Raw genomic sequence first — 21,065 nt, forward strand, 5'->3', positions numbered from 1 at the left:
AGGCAGTGAAGTATACTTAAGTGTAAAAGGAACATTTAGACATATTGCTCACATTTGATTGTGATTATTAGTTGCTTTTGGAAACCAAACGCGCTGAGGAAGTTGCATGTCGTATTCTTGAAATGTTTAGCATTTTCCAATCAGACAATGGTCGCGAATTTTGCAATAACATGATAGAAAGCTTACGGGATATGTGACCGGAGCTAAAAATTATGCATGGAAAACGAGGCGCAGCCGTGAAAAGAACGAATGAAGATGTGGAAAACATGCTCACCACTTGGATGCAACAAAATAGCACAAACAAGTGGAGTAAAAACTTACAGTTTGTCCAATTTGTAAAAAATCGCTCCTATCATTCTGGCATCAAAATGGCGTTCTGGCGTTTTCTTTGCCGAAAGAAATAATAGAAATGATCTAAACAAACTTTTGGAAAACATTGAATATAAAAGTAAAGAGTTGAACATCGAACAGAAAGATAAAGAAAATATCGAAGAAGAAGTTAATAATAATAGAGAGGGAAACTAAATGTGTAATTTGTTTAGAAACCTGCTCAGAGAATTATTCGTTGTGCACGGATTGTTTAAAACCGAATCATTTTAGTTGTGCGATACTTAATGAAGACGCCGATGGAGTGAATCAAAATCGGTGATGTGTATTGTACCACAGAAGAACATCAATAATAATGGAACGTAGTGATGCGTTCTAAAGAATGATGACCAGTCCCTCAGCTGCTATTGGTTCGACCGTTCTAGTAAAAGTTCCTGAGGTAGATTGTGGAAGAGAAGATCCTAGATCTGTACTTGCCATTGTACTAGATGTTAGTGATGATAATTACTATAAATTGGGAACAAGAAATGAAATAATTACACAACTATATGCAAGGTCCCAGTTTAGTGTTTGTGATGGAAAACTTATATCTCCTGATGAAGTTCCTTCCAAAGAGATATGTCTCCGAGCAGTGGCAACTGCCCAGTCAACCGGTACAGGACTAGGATTTAAAAGATGCTCTTGTACAAAAAAATGTTTGTGCAAAAAGAATAATTTGTTGTGTAATTCTAACTGTCATGGAAGTGGTCCATGTACAAATAAATAAAATATTTATTTCTCTTATTATTTTTTAATATAATTTATAATTTTTTAGAAATTTAGTAATAAATTAGTAAGTATTTTTAGTATTTTTTTTATTTTTTTAGTATTTTATAATTTAATATATTGTATTTGATCACTATTATAGCGTGAGTAGTTAAGAGTCAAACATAAACTTTTATTTCAGTATAATTACATTATTTAGAAGCCGAGGCAACTCTTTTGACGGGATTCAATATGTCATTTAGATATATCATATTGATTTTTTTGTTGCAATATATATTTCTTTTAAGTATTTCTAGGGTCAAGGTCAAGTTGAGTTTATGTATATTAATTTATTTATTAATTAATTTAATATAATAATATTAATTAATAATATTACTTTTGAGTGACAATTGAGATGATATTGTGGTTACTTTAATTAAATATTATGAGTTATCAAAGAGTTTTGAAGCTTGTTGTTAAAATAAATACAAGGAAGAGATAAGTGAAAAGAAGTTGAAGAGGGAGTGAATATTCCTTTTCGGTTAAGTTAGATGAGAAAAGTTGAAAATGATTCGAAAACGGATACGTCTAGCTAAACATTGTAAGCTTGCGTTAATTTCCTTCCTTTAATCAAGTGGCGTAAATAATGTGCAGGTCGCGTTGACGTTTTCTTTGAGAATACAAAGGAGTAGATAGTGACTTGTTTGCATGTAATTATAGCGTGTAAACGTTCGGTATATGGTGACAGCCGTATAAATTAGCTAAATTAACCAACATTAACGTCTGATCTAACCGCCGAAATAACTGATATGGATGCTTCTAGCGATGACATAATTCCTCTTGAGCATCTAGTTAATGACTAGGATAATTCATACTAATAGGGGAATTGTTATTGATTTAGCCGTTCTTATACTTGGTATAAATCAACCTACGTGCATTAGCAGCTAAGTACTGCGTCAATTCGGTAATCCAGCTTACCGCAAACATCTTGTTTCGATTCCATGTCAACCTAAATTTACTCCGCATTCAATCTGCACGAAGCTGCTGACGTTTAAAAACAACTTTCCGACTCATTTAGATTATAACAGGGCGAAGTTAACTCTCGGCACTTGTTATAGTAATTAATTTTATAACCGTCAAAAAAGCTAGAGAAACCGCGAAGCGATGCGATGTCGGAACTTGGTTGGAACAATAAGTAGTGAAAGTCATATAGCGAATGAGAGAGACAGAGAAATTGCAACGCGAAGCTAAATTACCTTCGCACAATGGTGTGGACGATATAACATAAATCGATGAAAATTGCATAGCGCCTAGCTACGTGATTTGCATGGCAAAAAAGTAACGCGATTAAACGAAAATATGAACACAACCATGTAAAGCGATTTAACTGATGAGACGCGTTACACTATGCGTTTTAACTGGAATCAATTTTTAGCTAATTATAAAACATCGTAATTAATGGCTACAGCACTAAACTGGTAAATAAAACGTTATGTAAATATTTTATGGATAGGGAAATGTTTTGGGTTAATTATGTTATAGAAAATAGTAATTATATTTGTCGCGAATCAAAACAGTGTACACGCCAGTTGCTATTACCATTATTTATGACGCTATCTATCAGGAAAGTTATTTTTCCTAGAGATTGAACGTGAATGATTGATGTTGCGCAATATAAAAAGTACCACCTGTATCAAGAAGCAAATACAGGGATGAATGTAATATCACATCAGTCATATTATAGTATAATCGGGGCATCAATCAAACGGCGGTGAGAATTTACATAAAAATAACCGAAACTGTGAAAAGTTTCGCCAGAACTTGGTGGCGCGCATCTATCTTCATTCTAAGGCGGAAGTTCTATCATAAAATAATCGGAATTAAAGTTTGTTGACTTCAAAAAAAATAAAATCAACTAAAGGTGGTTGCTGGATTAGGATCCTTCCCACCGGAAATATACGTTCCCAATCAACTACTTTTCGCTCTTTTTGTAGAACGAAAACCTCTTCGCAGTGCTGTGTGCGCTTTTTGTCCCTGTCTCCCTATATATTGCTGAATTCTGACCGTTTCCGAATTTAAATCGAACTGGTCCTTTGCGTTTCCACCGTTAAAGGACGTCGTAAAAACGATGGGAACACCCCCGGCTGTAGAATAAATTCGACGAACCTCTAATGAGTACATAAGTCACGAGCTACTCGTTTTCGATTCGAGTGGGAAGCAAACTTTTCGAGCACTCATCGATGTCGTAAGAGTGCAAATATTTACGCCACGCCAAAGAGGGCATTGCTGGAAGCATATAAACTTGTCTATTATACGAATATCAACCTGAGTAACAATATTGTGTGCCAGTATAATCAACGCATTGTTGACTGTGTTGTACAACAAGGTTAGGTACATAGCGTGTTCAATAATATGCATGAGATTGTAAGCGCTACAACCAATCGATTACTAAGAGCAATTTGACGTTCAGAGACGTTCTTAAGCAAGCAAATCGGGTAAACATACTGAACTGTTTAAAACATTTTTTGCTATTTACAACAAACCTATTTAACTGTTATAAATGCGATTGAACTTAATCTTTGTTTCGTGGGATTACGGAACAATAGAGAACGTAAAAGATGAATTAAAAAGAATTATGGAAGTATTCCAGCGAAAAGGTTTAAACGATCCTGTCCAAAAACGGTAATCGAAACTTTGTTTGCTTGGAATGATGGGACCCCCCGCGTTTTTTATCGATCTGTTGTTTGTACGGACGAGTAAAAGTATTTGTTCGGTCTAACAACAATCAGCAAATTCGATGTCAGGTACATTCGTACGGTTTCCACGTATCTTAAACAAGATTTAACTTTTTACATTTGGATACCGGCGAGGGAGACATTACGGTTAGTTATAAAAGCTATCTCGATTCAATTCCGTGCGTTATTTCACGTGAATATCAAACGTTCTCCCCAGCCATATAAAACATAAGCAAGCTGTGACAGTACCAGAATCGCAACTTGATTGGTCCAGCCCTCGGGGGGGAAACTCAAATATCGCCGAACAAAAGGGGAAAAAAATAAAAAAATCTAAAAACGAAAAACTCACCTTCGTTTTTAGGAGCTGGTGGCTTCCTGGTTGCCCAATTGGTCCTAATACTGCGGCTGCCAAGCCATTGACCGTTCATGGCGGCGATGGCGCTTTCCGCTTCCTGTAAAAAAAAAGACGAACTATGAAACATTTTCACGCATTTCAACTCCCTGGAAGACTTTCAAATAGGAAATTCGGCGCCCTCTGACAGCTTCGCCAACTCGATCGAGCATGATAATTAGATCGCGATCTATTTCAGGAAGCGCAATTTACCCTCCATTGAACACTGTTTACTAATCGTTTGAATTTCAATTGATCGGACATCCCACTTATTCAAAACATGTTTCTCGTGGTATTTTAAGCCACAGATTCATGGTCATCGTAATTATAAAGTAAATATTTTCATTGAAAGTTTTAATTTATATGCTTTAATAACAGGTGAAAAATTTAATAAGAAGATATAGAAGTTGTGGGTTTCAGTGAGATAGCCACAAAAGTAGTGAGAATTAAGTGTTACTACTTTTTGTGCCATCTCTCTGTAACTATATAACTGATCAACTATACAAGTAACGAGCTATATATTTTTGAAGATATAATGGAAAGCTCAATCATCTATACAGTGTGCGGCAAAATTACAGAATAAATTCAATAAAACGCTTATAAACATTATTTTGCAAATACGGCGAAACAAGCTTTTGTTTTTCCAAACATACATTTTGAGCTCATATTCACTTCCCGATAGTTATTTGTTTTTAAGTTATGACGTCATCAACAAAAAGCTCTTATATTCCGTAATAAAAAAAAATTGTCGATGACGTCATAACTTGAAAACAAATAACTATCTCGAAGTGAATATGGGCTCAAAATGTGTGCTTTGAAAAAACAAAATAGACTTGTTATAAGCGTTTTATTGAATTTATTCCATAATTTTGCCACACACTGTATATCGCATACAGCTATTCTAAATTAAGTGCGCACCATTTGTAACTTTGTTATTAGTGGAAGTAGAAAGTCGGTTAAATAAATAAACTGTGATTGTGTCATTTTTAAATCGAACATCCTGTATATTTTTTGCAAAATTAAATGTACAACATTTTTAAAACAAATAAGGTTCAATTAAATATAATTTCTTTATTAAATTTCATTTGGGTATGCAATAAAATACGATAAAATATTTAATTCGTTGTCTTCATCACTGGTGACCGGAAATATAGGGTTACTAGTTATATTCTACCAAAATTTCCAACCCTTACGAATAATGGAACCTTAAAAACTTCCAGCGAACCAGTTACGTGAGACACCCTGTATATGTATATATGGCAAAACTAATTTTCTCTCCGTATTTGTTACTATGGACAATGAGGAAACAGTTGGGATTAAATTAATCAGAAATTTTGTTCAGAATTGAGGAAAACCAAGTTTTCCAAAAAAAATTGAAGCATTTTTGCTTTAGACATGATGAGAATGATGCGATGCAGTTCAAGTTATATTAATTTGAAATAAAATTTTGGTCAACCTGAAATTTGCAATAATTCCAGAAAAAACGGTTTTCCCATAAAACGGCAAGTGATTTTTTTGCCGTATTTATATTTTTGCATAATGAGGAACACGATACAGTTGGAATTAAATGGATCAGCAATTCTATTCATCTGAAAATTTGCAGAAATTGAAGAAATATTGTTTCTGCTGCACTTGATGGCATTTCTGTCAAAGGCTCTAAACTTTAAGGTTTACGGAGCTACAGCAAGAAACTACTGTACTAGTCGTTGTAAGTAGCAGTGAGACGGCCACAAAAGAAGTCAGAGTTAGGTGTCACTTCTTATTGTGGCATCTCTCTGCAGCTTTACAACTAAGCAGCTATGCAACTGAGCTGATAAAGAATTACAGTATTAATTGTTGGTTCCAAACTATTTATTAATTGTATATTATTTAGTTTTGTAATTTTTGTCATCAATAAACAAATTGTACTTTCTCTTGGCAACCTCTTTCTGTCCTTACATGTTTTTGAAAGTGTGGTACAGATCGAGGTTGTGAAGCGAAGCTACAAACTAAGCTACGGTGGACTGTTTGGAATAAAAGTGATTGCGAAATGGACTTGAATACAAGATGAAAAGTTCCAGTGAGAAGTTACGTCGAAAAGTTACAGTGTTGCTACAGTAAATTTATAGTGTAAGTGATGCCATAACTTTTCGTTGTGGTTCCTCTGTTATTTCCGCTGGTTGATTCATGATATATTTTTTTATTGTGGGATATAGCACAGGATGATGTTACGATAAAAAAGGTATGGGAAAAATTTTGCTGTTGACCCCGATTATACTTAATTGTTTTTTGATTAAATTAAATATAGTAGGAAGCTACGACGAGAAGATATGGTGCTGCTACAGTGAAATTATCGTGTAGTTCATACCGTAATTTCTCGTTGTGGAATCTCCGCTCACAAATTATATGTTCTTCAATAATACGTCAACATTGTTTTGGGATTGCAAATTATTTGTTGCGCAATTCTTAAATGTCTCAAGAACAAACTGCACTTTCTCGTTGTAACCTCTTCCTGCTGCTATACACATAAGAAGTGTAGCACAGTTTGGGGTTACGGTTAGAGGGTACAGAATGAAGGTAATCTATTGTAAATTTTGTATTGTTTTTAAAATGTTCCATCTTGTGTAGTTCTAGTAACGCTACAGTGAAAAGTTATGGTGTTGCTACAGATAATATGCAGTGTAAGTGATGCCACAACTTTTTTCTGTGGGTTCTCTATTAACATACATTTCTGTAAGATATGGAGAATTCAGAAGTTACAGTGGGATCTTGCGGTGAAAGTCGCAATATATCTACGGTGAAGTATTAGTGTAGTTATATAGCTACTGTTCACTGTGGGTTCTCTATTAACAATAATGCGATATCTCTCACAATACCCTGGAAGCAGAAGTGGGAAGCCGCGGTAAAAGTCGTAGTATAGCTACAGTAAAGTAATAGTGTAGTTATGCTGCAACTGTTCACTGTGGGTTCTCAGTTAACAACAAAACCGACTAATAAATATATTTCCATTATTATGAACCCATATGATATCCTTTACAGTGTGCTGGAACCAGGATTCCCAAACGTTTTTAGAAATTACAACGGGAAGTTGCAGTGAAAGTCGCAGTATATCTACAGTAAAGTCATAACGTAGTTATGCTGCAACTCTTCTCTGTTGGTTCTCTGTTGACAACGAAGCGAAAAATTACCAATACTGCATTATTTCATCGCAACCCATTCTATTGCCATACAATTTAGAAGTGTGGCATAGTTTGAGGTTACGACGAGAACGTGCAGAACAACATTACAGGAATCAGAATACTCAAAAATGTTTGGAGAGTTACAGTGGGAATTTGCGGTGAAAGTCGCAGTATGGCTACAGTGAAATAATAATGTAGTTATGCTGCTACTGTTCACTGTGAGTTTTCTAATGACAACAAAGCAATATTCAGTTCAAATATTAGAAAGAAACTGTATTTTCTCATCGCAACCTCGCTCTACTGCCATACAGTGGAGAAGTGTGGCATAGATTGAGGTTTCGTCGAGAAGCTACAGCTAATACTTCGAAAGAATGAAAGTTTTTAGATGTTTTTTTAACTGACATATTTGTGCTATCATAATCTATTACATTAAATCTATTACCATCAGGTCCAAAGTGGAAAGCAGCAGTGAGAAATGTCAACGAGAAGATACAGCGAAAAACTGCATTGTTGCTACAGCGAATATATATTGTATGTGACACTGCAGTTTTTCACTGTGTATCTCCCTTAACAGCGAATATAACAAGTGACAGATACGTTTTTATCATCATAAACTGTACTTTCTCATCGCAACCTCTTTCTGTTGCCATACAGTTTAGAAGTTTGGCATAGTCTGAGGTTACGTTGAGAAGGTAGGGAATAACGCCATAGTTCTTATTTATTCCTAAAGTACTGAGCTGAATATATATATATAACATTAAAGGATTGCCTTAAGTTTCAAGTACATTTTCATTGCAACTTCTTTCAGTTCCAACACAGTTGAGAAGTGTGGCACTGCTTGAAGTTGCATCTGAGATGTAACAGAGTCAATTGTGGCTATAAATGAAGCTGTAGAAGATGGAATTCAATGAATTAATTCAGAATCCAACGATTATTATTTAAGTTGGAATACGCAAGGTTAAAGTGTTAAAGTGAAAGAAAAACAACATCGAGGAGCGAGAGTGAGAATCTACGGTGAGGAGTTACAGCGTTTCTACAGTGATTTTATAATGTAGATAACGTATGTACCTTCACTCTGTGGATTCTCAGTTAGTTGATATTGCTATTATAATTGGGATGGAAAAATAACTGTACTTTCTTATTGTAACCTCTTGCTGTGGATGTACAATTGAGAAGTATACCACAGTTTGAGGTTACGTTAAGAAGCTATGGTGAAAAGCTATAAACAGAAGTCACATTGAAAGTTTTCAAAAATCTAACAAAATCGATGTATATTATAAAAAAAAAGTTATATTTTAAGTGGTTGCAAAAGATTAAAGCTGAGGTCGCTTGCGGCCGAGGCAGTATAAAAAAGACCCATATGGGTGAAATATAGTAAAGGTAGCGCCTCGCCCACAAGCGACCTCGGCTTTATACTTTCAGTTAGACTCCTTGATTCCTGCCCGAGACTCAAGAGGGCGCGCTGGAATGAGAGGGACCGGTGGGACGGCCGCTCCATCCCAACCGACCGCGATGGTGTGGCTGCGGTTCTGAGAATCCGAGGTGAGAAGGGCTGGATAGAAGTTGTCACCTGCTCGGCATACTTCTCCGGAACGGATAATCATCTTCCCCCGGTTGCTGTGTGAGACATAATTGCCTACAGCTGGAGGAATAACGTACAAGTGCTTTTCGGATGCTAATGCGCACCACACAATGTGGACAAGCACCAACATAAATGTAAGAGGTGAGTTGCTTTTTGACTACCTATTAGGGGAGAGGCTTATTGTTAATAATGTAGGCGCCAAATCAATATTTGTTACCAGAAATAAAGTAGAGGTACTTGACATTACGTTCAGCTCAATCATATTAAGCTCAAAGATAACCTCGTGGAGGGTATCCTCTGAACCGTTGTGTTCAGATCATAGACATATTCAATTTAAAATTGACCTAGGGATGAAATCGGACTGTATGTACTACAGAGTATATAACCACAGAGTAGATCTCTATGGCAGTTCGTTCAGCCTACCACATAGCAGTCCACTGATGTGAAAAATAATAATCGGGGCACACCCCAGTGGAACTCTTGGAGCTTAAGGCAACAAGAGAGTCTTGGAAAAGGTTCTGTGAGGGAGTCAAAGACACACCCAGCACTACAAGAATTCACAAGATTCTCGCTAGAGATCCGGCCCCTAGGCTCACTTAAGCGGCCTAACGGTAGTTTTACGGACTCCAGCAGAACCTCGTTAGAGCTTCTCATGCAGACTCACTTCCCAGGAAGCTTGATGATGGGGGCTGATAATGTCACAGCGGGCTATTCCTGCATGGCAAAGCGCCCCTCAAATACGGATTGGAGTGTGGCTAGAAAGGTCGTCAAGTAAGCCGTTCAAATAATAATAATGTTTATTAGCAGCATTTTACATAATACAGAACAAAGAGCTTAATTACACAATACAAAATCGTAATGTGTATAAAAAAATCAATAATTAATAAAAATAACAATTAATAAAGGTAAACTGCCAAAAAGAGTTGAGTCAGTTAGACTGAGAAACCCCTGTCTCCCTGTTTTTCACCAACCCTTCACAAAACAAACACCAGTTACAACGAAGAATAAGTAACCAACTTCCACTCCAGAGACTTAACTTGAATTAAAAAAATGAATTAAAATGACACATAAATTTATATCCCAAACTATATAACAATACGGAAGGTGTGCAGTCTGTGATCCCAGCTTAAGTCCGCCATCCTAGTCACAGCCCATCGCCAACTAACAACCCCCAAAGTTATCTAACCATCCCAGCCCATTCACAAAGTAAAACGCTCCTCATCGAACGTCTGAAACTCATTCACCCTTCTTCCAAACATAATTCGGAAGGTTATTCCATATTTTAGACACAGTACGTAAAAGATTTCTTAAAAAGCTGTAATTTATGTTTAGGTATTGTTAGTACGTGTTTATGTCTAACATTTATGTTGTGTACATCCATCCTAAAGGAAATTGTTTTAAATAAATATGGCGGACACCTATGTTGTATAATCTTATGGTATAAATAGATTGAATGAAATAAACGACGCCTAGACATGTCCAGCCAACCAACCCTACCCAGAGTATGAGATATGTAATTGCTCGGAGAAGACAATATCTTTGCTGCTTTGTTACAGCAAGCCACTATTGTTGCTTATTTTGGTAAAAATTTTCAGAGCGAGTGTCGCCTGGAAATATGTAGCGGCAAAATGGACTAAAGCGGGCCGTTCGGTCAATACTCCTAATACCTTTCGACCCATCAGCTTGACGTCATTTCTGTTGAAAACCTTTGAAAAAGTTCTGGGACAGTATATCTGTAAAGTGCCACTGGATCTGGTCAACTGAGTCGCCACCAGTACGCTTATCAAGCGGGAAAATCAGCAGAATTGGCTCTGCACAACTTGGGTGGTAGAGTATTCAGGACGCTCCGGGATAAAGAGATCTTGGTTTGTGCGTTTCTGGATATAGAAGGTGCATTCAACAACGCAATACCACAATCTGTTGAAAGAGTTGCTCCTGAGAGGGGAGTGGAAGCAATTATAGCCGGTTGGATTCGCAATATGTTTGATAGAAAAACAGTTTCTAGTTCACTCCACGGTGACACGATACGTTTCAGGCCGGGAGGTGGCTGTCCGCAGGGAGGGGTGATATCTCCCTTGCTTCGGTCCCGTCTGATTGATGATTTGATTGCGATAGTTGAAGCCGTTGGTAGAAATACAAGCTTATTCTGCTGACATTGTCGTTATGATCAAAGGAACTTGTTTGTCGAGGATATCCAAAGTCCTTCAGGTGACCCTAGAATCCCTAGATACCATTTGCGCTTGATGTGAGGGAGAAAATTTCTTGTTGTGCCCTTCACCAAGAGACTTCACCCGGGAGGACTAATCCGCCCAACTATCCAAGGTGAAGACATTCCTTTCTCAAAGGAAGTCAAATATCTAGGAGTAATCCTAGATAAAACCCTCTCGTGGAATGGACATTTGCAGGGAGTTTTGCACAAAGCTAGACTATCCTTGTGGACTTGTAGTCTTTGTTGAAAAAGTTGGGGTCCTACCCCTGAAAGACTGTACTGGCTCTATGTGACTGTGGTTAGACCTATGATCACATTATGATCTGCAGTACTGGATCGAACACGAAAATTCTCTGGTTCAGGCAGATATCTGCATTTAAGATAGATATCTATGTTGCAAGTAAACTTTGAATATAGAATTAAATAAAACAAAATATGTTAACTTTGCACTTGCATAAATATTTTAATCGGGACCGGTTTCGAAGTTTACAACTCCATCCTCAGCCGAAAACTATATAGAAGTAAAAATAAACGTAATACTATTCTAAATTTATTAACTAATCACACTAATCACACTAAAAAAGTTTTCAATATATTTGATGAGAGCGGTGTATACTTGGTCAGATGCTTTAATTGTAAAAGTATATATATCGGACAAACGGGGAGGAGGCTGGAGACTAGAATCCGGGAACATAAAGTTAAAAGAAATTCTAATATCTTCAAACACCACATAGAAACTGGTCATAATATAGATTATGGAGGAGTTGAACTTTTACGTTCATGTAATAAAGGCACTAAACTAGATTTTCTTGAAATTTTAGAAATTACTAAACATAAAAATAATAATAATTTTCAACTCCTGAATGAACAACTTCAACTCTTTCGTAAACCTATTTTTTCATATTTAATTAATTTCAATTTAAAGATTTAATTTTAATATTTTTAAATTTTTTGTTGTTTCCGGTTTTATTGCGTTCTTATATTTCTGGTTTTCGGTCGCCAGTCTCTTCTTCTCGCTCCGCCAAGATGGTCATACCTGTGTCGTAATATTTCATTTGTTTAATTTTCACGAAGAATTTTATTTATACTCAACTAAAGTTTTTATTTTGTAAGTTGTTTCATGATATTTTGGCTTTAATTAATTTGTTTAATTGTTTTTTAGATTACATTATAACTTTTTTTACGCATCACGTCACGTCTCATGTCTCCTCCATTTTGTTTTTTTGCGAATTTAACGATTTTTCTGGTTATTGTATAAAATTTAAATTTGTTCACTTTTCAAAAAATTTTTCAACATTTCAAAACGTTTTTTAAAATGATTACATCTGTTAGCTTCGCTTATTGACAGTGAGTATTTTGTTTGTTTCTTTTTGTATAAGTCTGGTCTGTCAGCTCTGGTTAATAACTGTAGGAGAACATTAAACACACTGAGTTGTGATAACAGAGTTTCTCTGATCTGGGTCCCAGGTCACTCTGGGGTTGCTGGTAATAAAGCGGCAGATCAGCTAGCATGAGACTGTAGCGCTAAAGCGTTTGTGGGGCCAGATCCGGAAGTGCGATAGTCAAATATAGGATTGGACTGTGGGCTGAAGGGAGATTTCGCCTACTGTGGACCAGTTCTCCTGAAATGAAACATGCTAAGGTGTTTATTAATATCGCCACTATCAAACCCGGAAATATTCTAGGACTTGCTCGTAGCAGCATTAATCGGCACTGCCGATTAAAAATACACCTCAACTTGTTGGGTTTAGCCGACGATGTTGAATGCCGACTATGTGCGGAGGACTAGGAGACAGATTCTCGATTTCTAGGTCGCAGTTTATCTCCCCAAAGGATCTGAACGACTTTTCACCGAGCAAGGTATTAATGTTCGTTAAGAGCATTGGACTGCACGGTGAAATTTGATAACGTTATCTATCGGGGTACAATAGATCCTTAGAGTCGCGGTGCAAGGTTGGTTGGTCCGCCTACCCGAATGTAATCTATGTAATGTAATGTAGTGAAGATAAAACATCAAAATCTTGTCATATAATTAAATATTGTATACTATGACAACACAGTTATATATTAAGTGGTCGTAAGAGAATAAAGTCACATTCTTTCAGTACAAGGAAGACATTTTATGGCAATTAAGTTATATTTTAACTGATCGTAAAAGATTAAAGCGGCCGAGATAGTATTGGGAAGACCCATATTGGTGAAATATAGTTTTTAGAGAATCGAGAATCAACAGTGAGAAGGTTACAGTTTAACTACAGTGAAATTATAGTGTAGTTTATTCTGTACCTTTTCGTTGTAGTTTCTTTATTGACAACGATGATTAGTATCAGATCTAAAATGTCAATGTCAAGGTCCGAGTTTAAAATAAGAATAGACTATTTGGCAAAGAATGTAGAAAATTCGTTGGAACTGTTATTGTTGGTCCACCCAGAAAGTTTTCTTAGAAGGTTTAGCCGGCAGTTGAACGGGTGTTTCTTATGAATAATAAACAAATGCTTGCGTTCCTGGAGCGTTGTCCCCTTTATTCGGTGGGATAGCACGTCATCTCTGGCCGAATAAATTACCCCGAAAACGCTTATTTTCAATTTCCACCGCATGCATAGTTGATGCCCCGTAAAGAGCTCTATCGGGATTATTAAAAATGCACGTCAAAGTTGATTCCACGCCAGCTTTTTTGCAGGGCCTGCTCTATTACGATGAAAAATTAAACGGCTCCTGTTCATTATTTAATTTTAGTTGCCCAGGCGGCAATGCATTTTTAAACGTTTGCTGTTTTTTTCTTTCTGTTTTCACGCTTTCGCTTCGTGCCTTAGCAAACGTACCGTTACATGTGTCCCCAAAGGCGGACGCCCGTCTTATTTGCCTGATTGTGCTAAAATCGTTAAAGAAAGGGCCGTCGTAACTTCTTTGCTTTTATCTCGAGTGGGTAATCGAAAAAGTGAGGGCTCGTTGCCTTTTCGACGACAACCACCAATCGAATGAAACTGTATTACTTTATTTACCAAACTCATTACATTAATCGACGCTCAAAACAATAAATGTAATTATAGATTTAAAGTAGTTAGGTTGTATATTTAGATTAAAGAGGAAATTAGGGATGTTGCGACGATAACCGTCGTTTTGGGTACGATATAATTTCAGATAATAACACGATTAATCAACAATAACGTGCGACGCGTTTGATACATTAACGAGAACGACGCGACATCAAAATCCGTACAGTTCGCCACTGGTGCTACTATTATTTAATAAATTATTAATATCGCCATTATCTCTTCAGCGTCAAGTGGAAACACCAGTCCAGCTCTAAATTACCAACTTGCTATCGTTTGTTTACTTTGTAAAATCATTTGTCGTTTGTTATGCAAAAGTGCGCCGACGGTGACTCGACCATTCCTCTACGACAAAACTATTGCGGAAACTCTCTTCCGCCTTCCAACCAAGCCACGAATAGCTACAACACACACGACTATCTACCCTTTATTTATTACCCTTTAATACACATTATTGCATTTTGCCAATAACGTACAACTTCGTTTGTATTTAAATTTGTTAAGATTTTTTGTTGTAGATGTCCCTCATGCTGATGACATTGTCGTTATGGTCAAAGGAACCTGTTTGTCGAGGATATCCAAAGTCCTCCAGGTGACCCTAGAATCCCTACATACCATTTGCAAGGTGAAGAAATTCCTTTCTGAAAGGAAGTCAAATATCTAGGAGCAATCCTAGACAAAACCCTCTCATGGAATGGACATTTGCAGGGAGTTTTGCACAAAGCTAGACTATCCTTGTGGACTTGTCGTAGTCTTAGTGGAAAAAGTTGGGGTCCTATCCCTAAAAGACTATACTGGCTGTATGTGACTGTGGTTAGATCTATGATCACATACGGAGCAGCAGCCTGGTATAAGAAAGTCCGACAGACTTCAGTTATCAGTAAACTTTCACGAATTCAACGAGTAGCTGGATTGGCAATCTCTGGCGATAAGTACAACGGCAACTCTAGCAATGGATGTTCTGCTTGGCCGCAGATTCCGTCAGATTTGGCGGGATTACTATCGGTGATTAATGCTCGATACTAGATTGTACTGCATGAACGGCAGTCCTGGATCAAAAACGAAAATTTCAGGCAGATATCTGCATCGTCACAGACGGATCAGAAACGCCAGAAGGGGTCAGAGCAGGAGCATACTGCCAGACACCTCCGATTAAGCAAGCGTATTCCAGGCGGACGTATTTGCTATTGACATGGGTGAGATAAATTACCAACTTGCTATCGTTTGTTTACTTTGTAAAATCATTTGTCGTTTGTTATGCAAAAGTGCGCCGACGGTGACTCGACCATTCCTCTACGACAAAACTATTGCGGAAACTCTCTTCCGCCTTCCAACCAAGCCACGAATAGCTACAACACACACGACTATCTACCCTTTATTTATTACCCTTTAATACACATTATTGCATTTTGCCAATAACGTACAACTTCGTTTGTATTTAAATTTTTTAAGATTTTTTGTTGTAGATGCACAAGTTTTAGTTTAGATTTAAAGGTACGTTGAAGAATTATAAATTCATAAAGCAATTTACAATTTTAACTATGCACTCGCGACGCATGCAAATATAAAATGCGGGCCCCTTTCCGATTTTTGCTCCTCCATTTCCAGCGTTCTCCTTAAAAATTAATTCGCGAAACTTCAAAGCCATCTCGCTGCGTCAAACGGTAATCGCCCGATATTACGGTAAAGCTCAAAGCTGAACGTCAAACCTAATACCTTGACTATTTTAAATATCATCTGCGTTCAACTACACGAAGCGAGAATTCCATTTGGAAAATGTTTTGTTGTTGATGATTTCAAGTTTCATAGTAATCCTGTTTATTATTTAAAAAAAATTTTAAAAAAATATATGATCCTTTATAAAAATAAAACTATAGATATAGGGGGAGTTACATATCAAAACTGTAACTGTATACACATTCTTTCTACTTTGACCAACAAACAAGCCCCGCTGAAATAATAAAAAAAATAACAACGTGGTTTATCTGGCTTCTCTGATGCATGCGATGTCATGGTTTTTTAAAATCATTTATTTATTTTACTGTGCTCGTTTCAACGCTTCGCTTGGGCGCATGTGAGCTGAATAATACAGGCCTTGGCAGTAAAAAAATCCCGACATCTACCGGTAACTTTTACTGGGAAAGTTTGTTTGGGGCTAATAGCTGTATGCTGCGCACCCGTACTGGGTCTGTTATTAGTCCTGTTCACATAACAAGCTCTTGGTTTCATTGTTAATCCAGAATGTTAGGGGGATATGCAGCTTTCATTCACTTCGATGTTGACGCTACGCGCTTTTTTATGTCGACCTTTTTCCGCCCTCCTTCCATTATCCCTTCGATAGTTAGTTTTAGAAAGGTTGCGGGGGGTTTTAGAAATTTTCAAAGAGATTCGGCCATTCCTTTAGGGTCCGTGAATAATCGGCGACCTTGTTTGTTTTATTAATTATTCCCAAGCCTTCTTTAGATACTAAGGGTGAAGGGTAGACGAGGAGAAATACTGACTTTATGTAAATACCCTCGTTTGCATAAGTTACTAATATCGGCTGCGACTCGCTGCAGCTATTTTATTAACGCTACCCGTGAAAATTTAATCCACACAGATTATTTATTGTCGTGTCAGACCTCGTGTATCATCGGCACCTCTGAGACGCAAACTTTATTTCAAAACTTAAGCGCAAAAACAACATCGAAAAATAACATTATTTAGAGCTAATCGTATGTTTGAATCGATCAAAATGCCGACGAAATTAATGCTATTAACAGTACGGGTATGACGATTCTTTTAATTCAACTAATAGCTATGGTAGTGTTCGGCGAGATCATTCGCGCACGTTAACAATAGGGGATGAAATTCATATCCTAATTAGCCACGCATCACGATATGTTCGGTTCAGGAAATTGTTTGACATATTACCGAACAGACTACCGCGTATGATTGATAATGCCACGCTTTCACACTAAAACTTATGTACCATGTCGCGTGTAACTTTTCCAATTTTCACCATCTAAAAAAATCATATTTTTTAATTTAAACTTTATAACGAATTTAACAACAAAATTTCATGTTAAATATCTTTAAATCTTTTTTTTTTTATTATATATACAGTAAAGTGCCGATTATACGTGAACCATTTAACTGGGGTTCGGATTAACCGTGCTTGTTATTTATATATTTTTTAATTTTAACAACAAATCCTTTACGTACTCCACTACGCCTAAAAACGGGTAGTTTTAACAGTGGGAATTATCATTAGAAATTACTTGATAACTATTCGGTTGATAAACTTATCGAGAGGATAAAGATATTTGCTGTTACAAACTGTTTTTGTAGGTAGCATTGTAAATTTTTTTAATGACACATAACTGACACAACGTACGTATTGGGTTAACGCCTAATATTATAGGTTAACCCATGCAGTAACCACACAAAGTTTTTATATAAAAACCTTGGTAACCATATATATATCTGGCGGATAACTGTCTTATCGGCACCGCTGAGTACCCGATAAGTTATCCTGCCGATAATCTCACCCATAAAAATATCCGTACATTTTAATACAGTACAAACTAACTTATCGGTCAGATAACGCTGTCGGGAAGTTTATCGGTATATTGTACAACCGGTTCTTAGTGTTTCTTACATTCGTTTCTATGTGTGAAACATCAGCTGGCCCTTCACATAGGAAAACAATGAAAGGTGCAAAGAGTGAACAACTGGAAAATGTAAAGGTGAAGTGGTTTTTTCAGCAAAGAGCACTAGGAGAGCCGATGTCCGGTTACAAATCACTGAAAGACAACGTTATTAAAGAGAGGGGTTTAGTACCCACCCAAAAATAAAATGCTGATGAGATCAGCCTCTATTAGTGTCTAATGCCCACTTGTACATTAGCATCTGCTCCTGGTTATGAAATTAGTAAAGATCGGGTTACAGTGTAAATGTTGCTGAAATACTACTGGAGAAGATAAGTTAAAATTAGCTTTAGTAGGGAAGTCAAAGTCGCCTAGAGAATTAAAAGGCATAAAAAAACTCCCAGTCGAATTACTATAACAACCGTTCTGCGTGGATGACGAGACATTTTTGAAATGTGATTTAAAAATAAATTTGTTCCACACGTAAAAAAATATATGGACGGCAAAGGTCTCCCTCAGAAAGCAGTATTACTTCTTGATAATACGCCATCTCATTCGCCAGTTGAAGCGTTGTCAGCTGAGAACGGGAATATCACAGTTTTGGAATATCATAGAGGCGGTCTATTGTGTCGATTTTGATGTAGTTGTAGTCTGCTTGTATCGATCGCCTGCTGGTGATCTTCAGACTTTTTGTCGGAACGCCAGTTGTCTCTTGGAAATCCTGACAACCAGTTTAGGCAAGTTTTTGTAGTCGGTGATTTTAACCTGGTAGTTCGACGTGTGTGACCTGTTCTTGAGCTATGGTTTTTACCCTACTGTTACGGAAGCAACTAGGGACGGAAACTGTCTTGATAATATATTAATAAATTTTGCCTTTGGCAATTGCACTACCTCTCCGAATGTGCTGAATAGGTTTTTCATTGATACTCCCAATGATATCGTTGAATCAATATCGTATCAATATCGTGAATGTGTGAATCAAATGGTAGCGCAATTTCATTTTTCAGAAGTTGGTTCTATTAAAGTACGTGAGCTGCTCTGTTCATTGAAGAGTAGTCCTACACGTGATGTTTTTTCCATCCCAACTTATTTTATAAAGAGCAATGTAGACATGTACGTGCTGCCGTTGACAAAGGTTTTAAATTCAGTGTTTGCTGATTCTCAGTTCCCTGATATATTGAAAATAGCTAACGTGGTGCCTGTGCATAAAAAGGAGATACTACGGATTGCTCCACTTATAGGCCAATAACTGTACTGCCGGCTTTTTCCAAGGTGTTTGAGTGTGTAATGTATGATAAAAATGGTTTCTTATATAGAAGGAAATAACTTGCTTTGCCCAAATCAATACGGACTTCGAAAGGGTAGGTGAACGTCGGATGTCCTTGGATTCCTTTGAAAGGGCTCATCATTGCATTGCAATGTTTTTGGATCTGACGCGGGCATTTGACTGCGTGTCACATCAGATTCTCTTAAGGAAACTATTTAAAGTGTATAACTTTGCTAGTGACGCTGTTGCTCTTGTCGAGTCCTACCTGAAGAATATAACACAGCAAGTAACGTTGCATGGTACGGTATCGAGTGAGCTCAGTTTGGGGCGAGGAGTACCACAGGGATCCATACTAGGTCCGCTGCTATTCCTGCTTTACATTAATGACTTTCCTCAGTATTTGGGTGATGATGTGGAATGTTTGCAATTCAATATGCTTTTACACTTCACTGTAGGACGGTGCGTGTGCTGGGTAATCTTGGTTATGCTGAAGATTGTAAATCTTTGTTTATTCAGTTTCAGATTCTGACCTTGCCTTCACTTTACGTTCTTCAGTCAATTATATATGCACATAAACAGATGCCTACTCATGGGGATCTTCATGACTATAATACTCGTAATAGAGATAACAGATATGTTCAGTATCGCAGATTGACTAGAGGGCAGCGGATATCGAATTACATGAGTTTAACGTTTAAGGTCAGGTCGTATCTAATTGTAAAGGCGTTCTACTCTATTGACGAGTTTTTGCAGAGTGATGTTGTAATATAGGGAAACGCTTCGTGTTCGTATAAATGTGTAATAAGCGTTGGTAATAGTAGTGGTAATGGGTTTATAACCCTTACCATCATATGATGTAATCTCCATCCTTTTGATCTTTAATTATTATTAATGTATTTTTGACGAGTGTAAAAGGACAACCTTGTGGCACAATAAACAATGAAGATGTTGTACAGAAAAAAATTGATTATAGAACTGGTCCCAAAAGACAACAATCCTTTCAATTACGCTTCGAGATTAATGCAACATATCGTATGTCTGAAAAAATGTGAAAGCTAGCACAATTGAAACATGTTTTAACAATATTTTATGCGATAAATCAACTGTGAAGAATATGAAATTGATAGTGATGAACTGGATGACGAAAATATTCTGGAGTGGCTAAATATTGACTCGAATGTTTTGGACTGTGAATACATCAACACAAACCAATCTCTAAACCGAGTTCACTCCACGAATTTAGTGACGACGACGTAGAAGATGACATCTTAGAACTACAATTCAAAGTCAGCTGCAAGGAAGCATTAGCAAGTGCTAAAATTCTTTTAAATTTTATGGAACAGCAAGATGATGCCGACTATATCTTTAGCAGGGAGGTAAACAATCGTATCTTCATAATAGAAACTTTTTAGAAATGAAGAAAACAACGTTTATAGCTATATAACCCTGGAGCTGCACACTGAGGTCTGAGATACCCAGTAATAAAGAAATCAACAAACATAGAGTTACGATTTTTTGCTAGCATAAAAACATTTGGCATGTAGTTTGAAAATGATATTAACTTAATATTGGGTAAAATTGGAGATACTACTCTTTATCTCCTGCCATAGATTTTAAAAATTCGTACATTCATAAGAAATATTAAACAAAAGATAATTATTGTCATTAAGATTATTTCTTTCCATCTCGGTGAATTAATTAAATAAGTAAAATAACTATGTTTTTGAGATGGATAATTTTTATTTTTATTTTTCGACTCTACCGGTTTCGACTACTATTTTATAGTCATCTTCAGAAGAACATTACCCTCATTGACCCTCAGGATATGCTGTTAAGTTTCGACGTGAAATCTCTATTCACAAGAGTACCAGTCAAAGGTGCCGTGGATGGTTTTCGCCAGAAACTCATCCCGGAGGGGTTGCCCAAGTATATCCCAGGACTAGTGGAGTACTGCCTATCGTCGACATATT

The 21,065-nt window shown here is 36.9% G+C and overlaps 1 protein-coding gene across 5 annotated transcripts in view; it reads right to left on the bottom strand.

Annotated features, from left to right (window-relative positions):
• Positions 1-21,065, bottom strand: part of LOC111413879 (cytotoxic granule associated RNA binding protein TIA1) — a 278,716-nt gene that overhangs the window by 15,239 nt on the left and 242,412 nt on the right. For all 5 annotated transcript variants that reach the window (XM_023045001.2, XM_023045000.2, XM_023045003.2 and 2 more), the window contains one exon: positions 4,156-4,258. In XM_023045001.2, the coding sequence (XP_022900769.1) occupies positions 4,156-4,258 (103 nt within the window). The remainder of the gene's footprint in view (positions 1-4,155; positions 4,259-21,065) is intronic.

This window comes from Onthophagus taurus, chromosome 8 (assembly GCF_036711975.1).
Source record: "Onthophagus taurus isolate NC chromosome 8, IU_Otau_3.0, whole genome shotgun sequence".
NCBI classification, from domain to species: domain Eukaryota; kingdom Metazoa; phylum Arthropoda; class Insecta; order Coleoptera; family Scarabaeidae; genus Onthophagus; species Onthophagus taurus.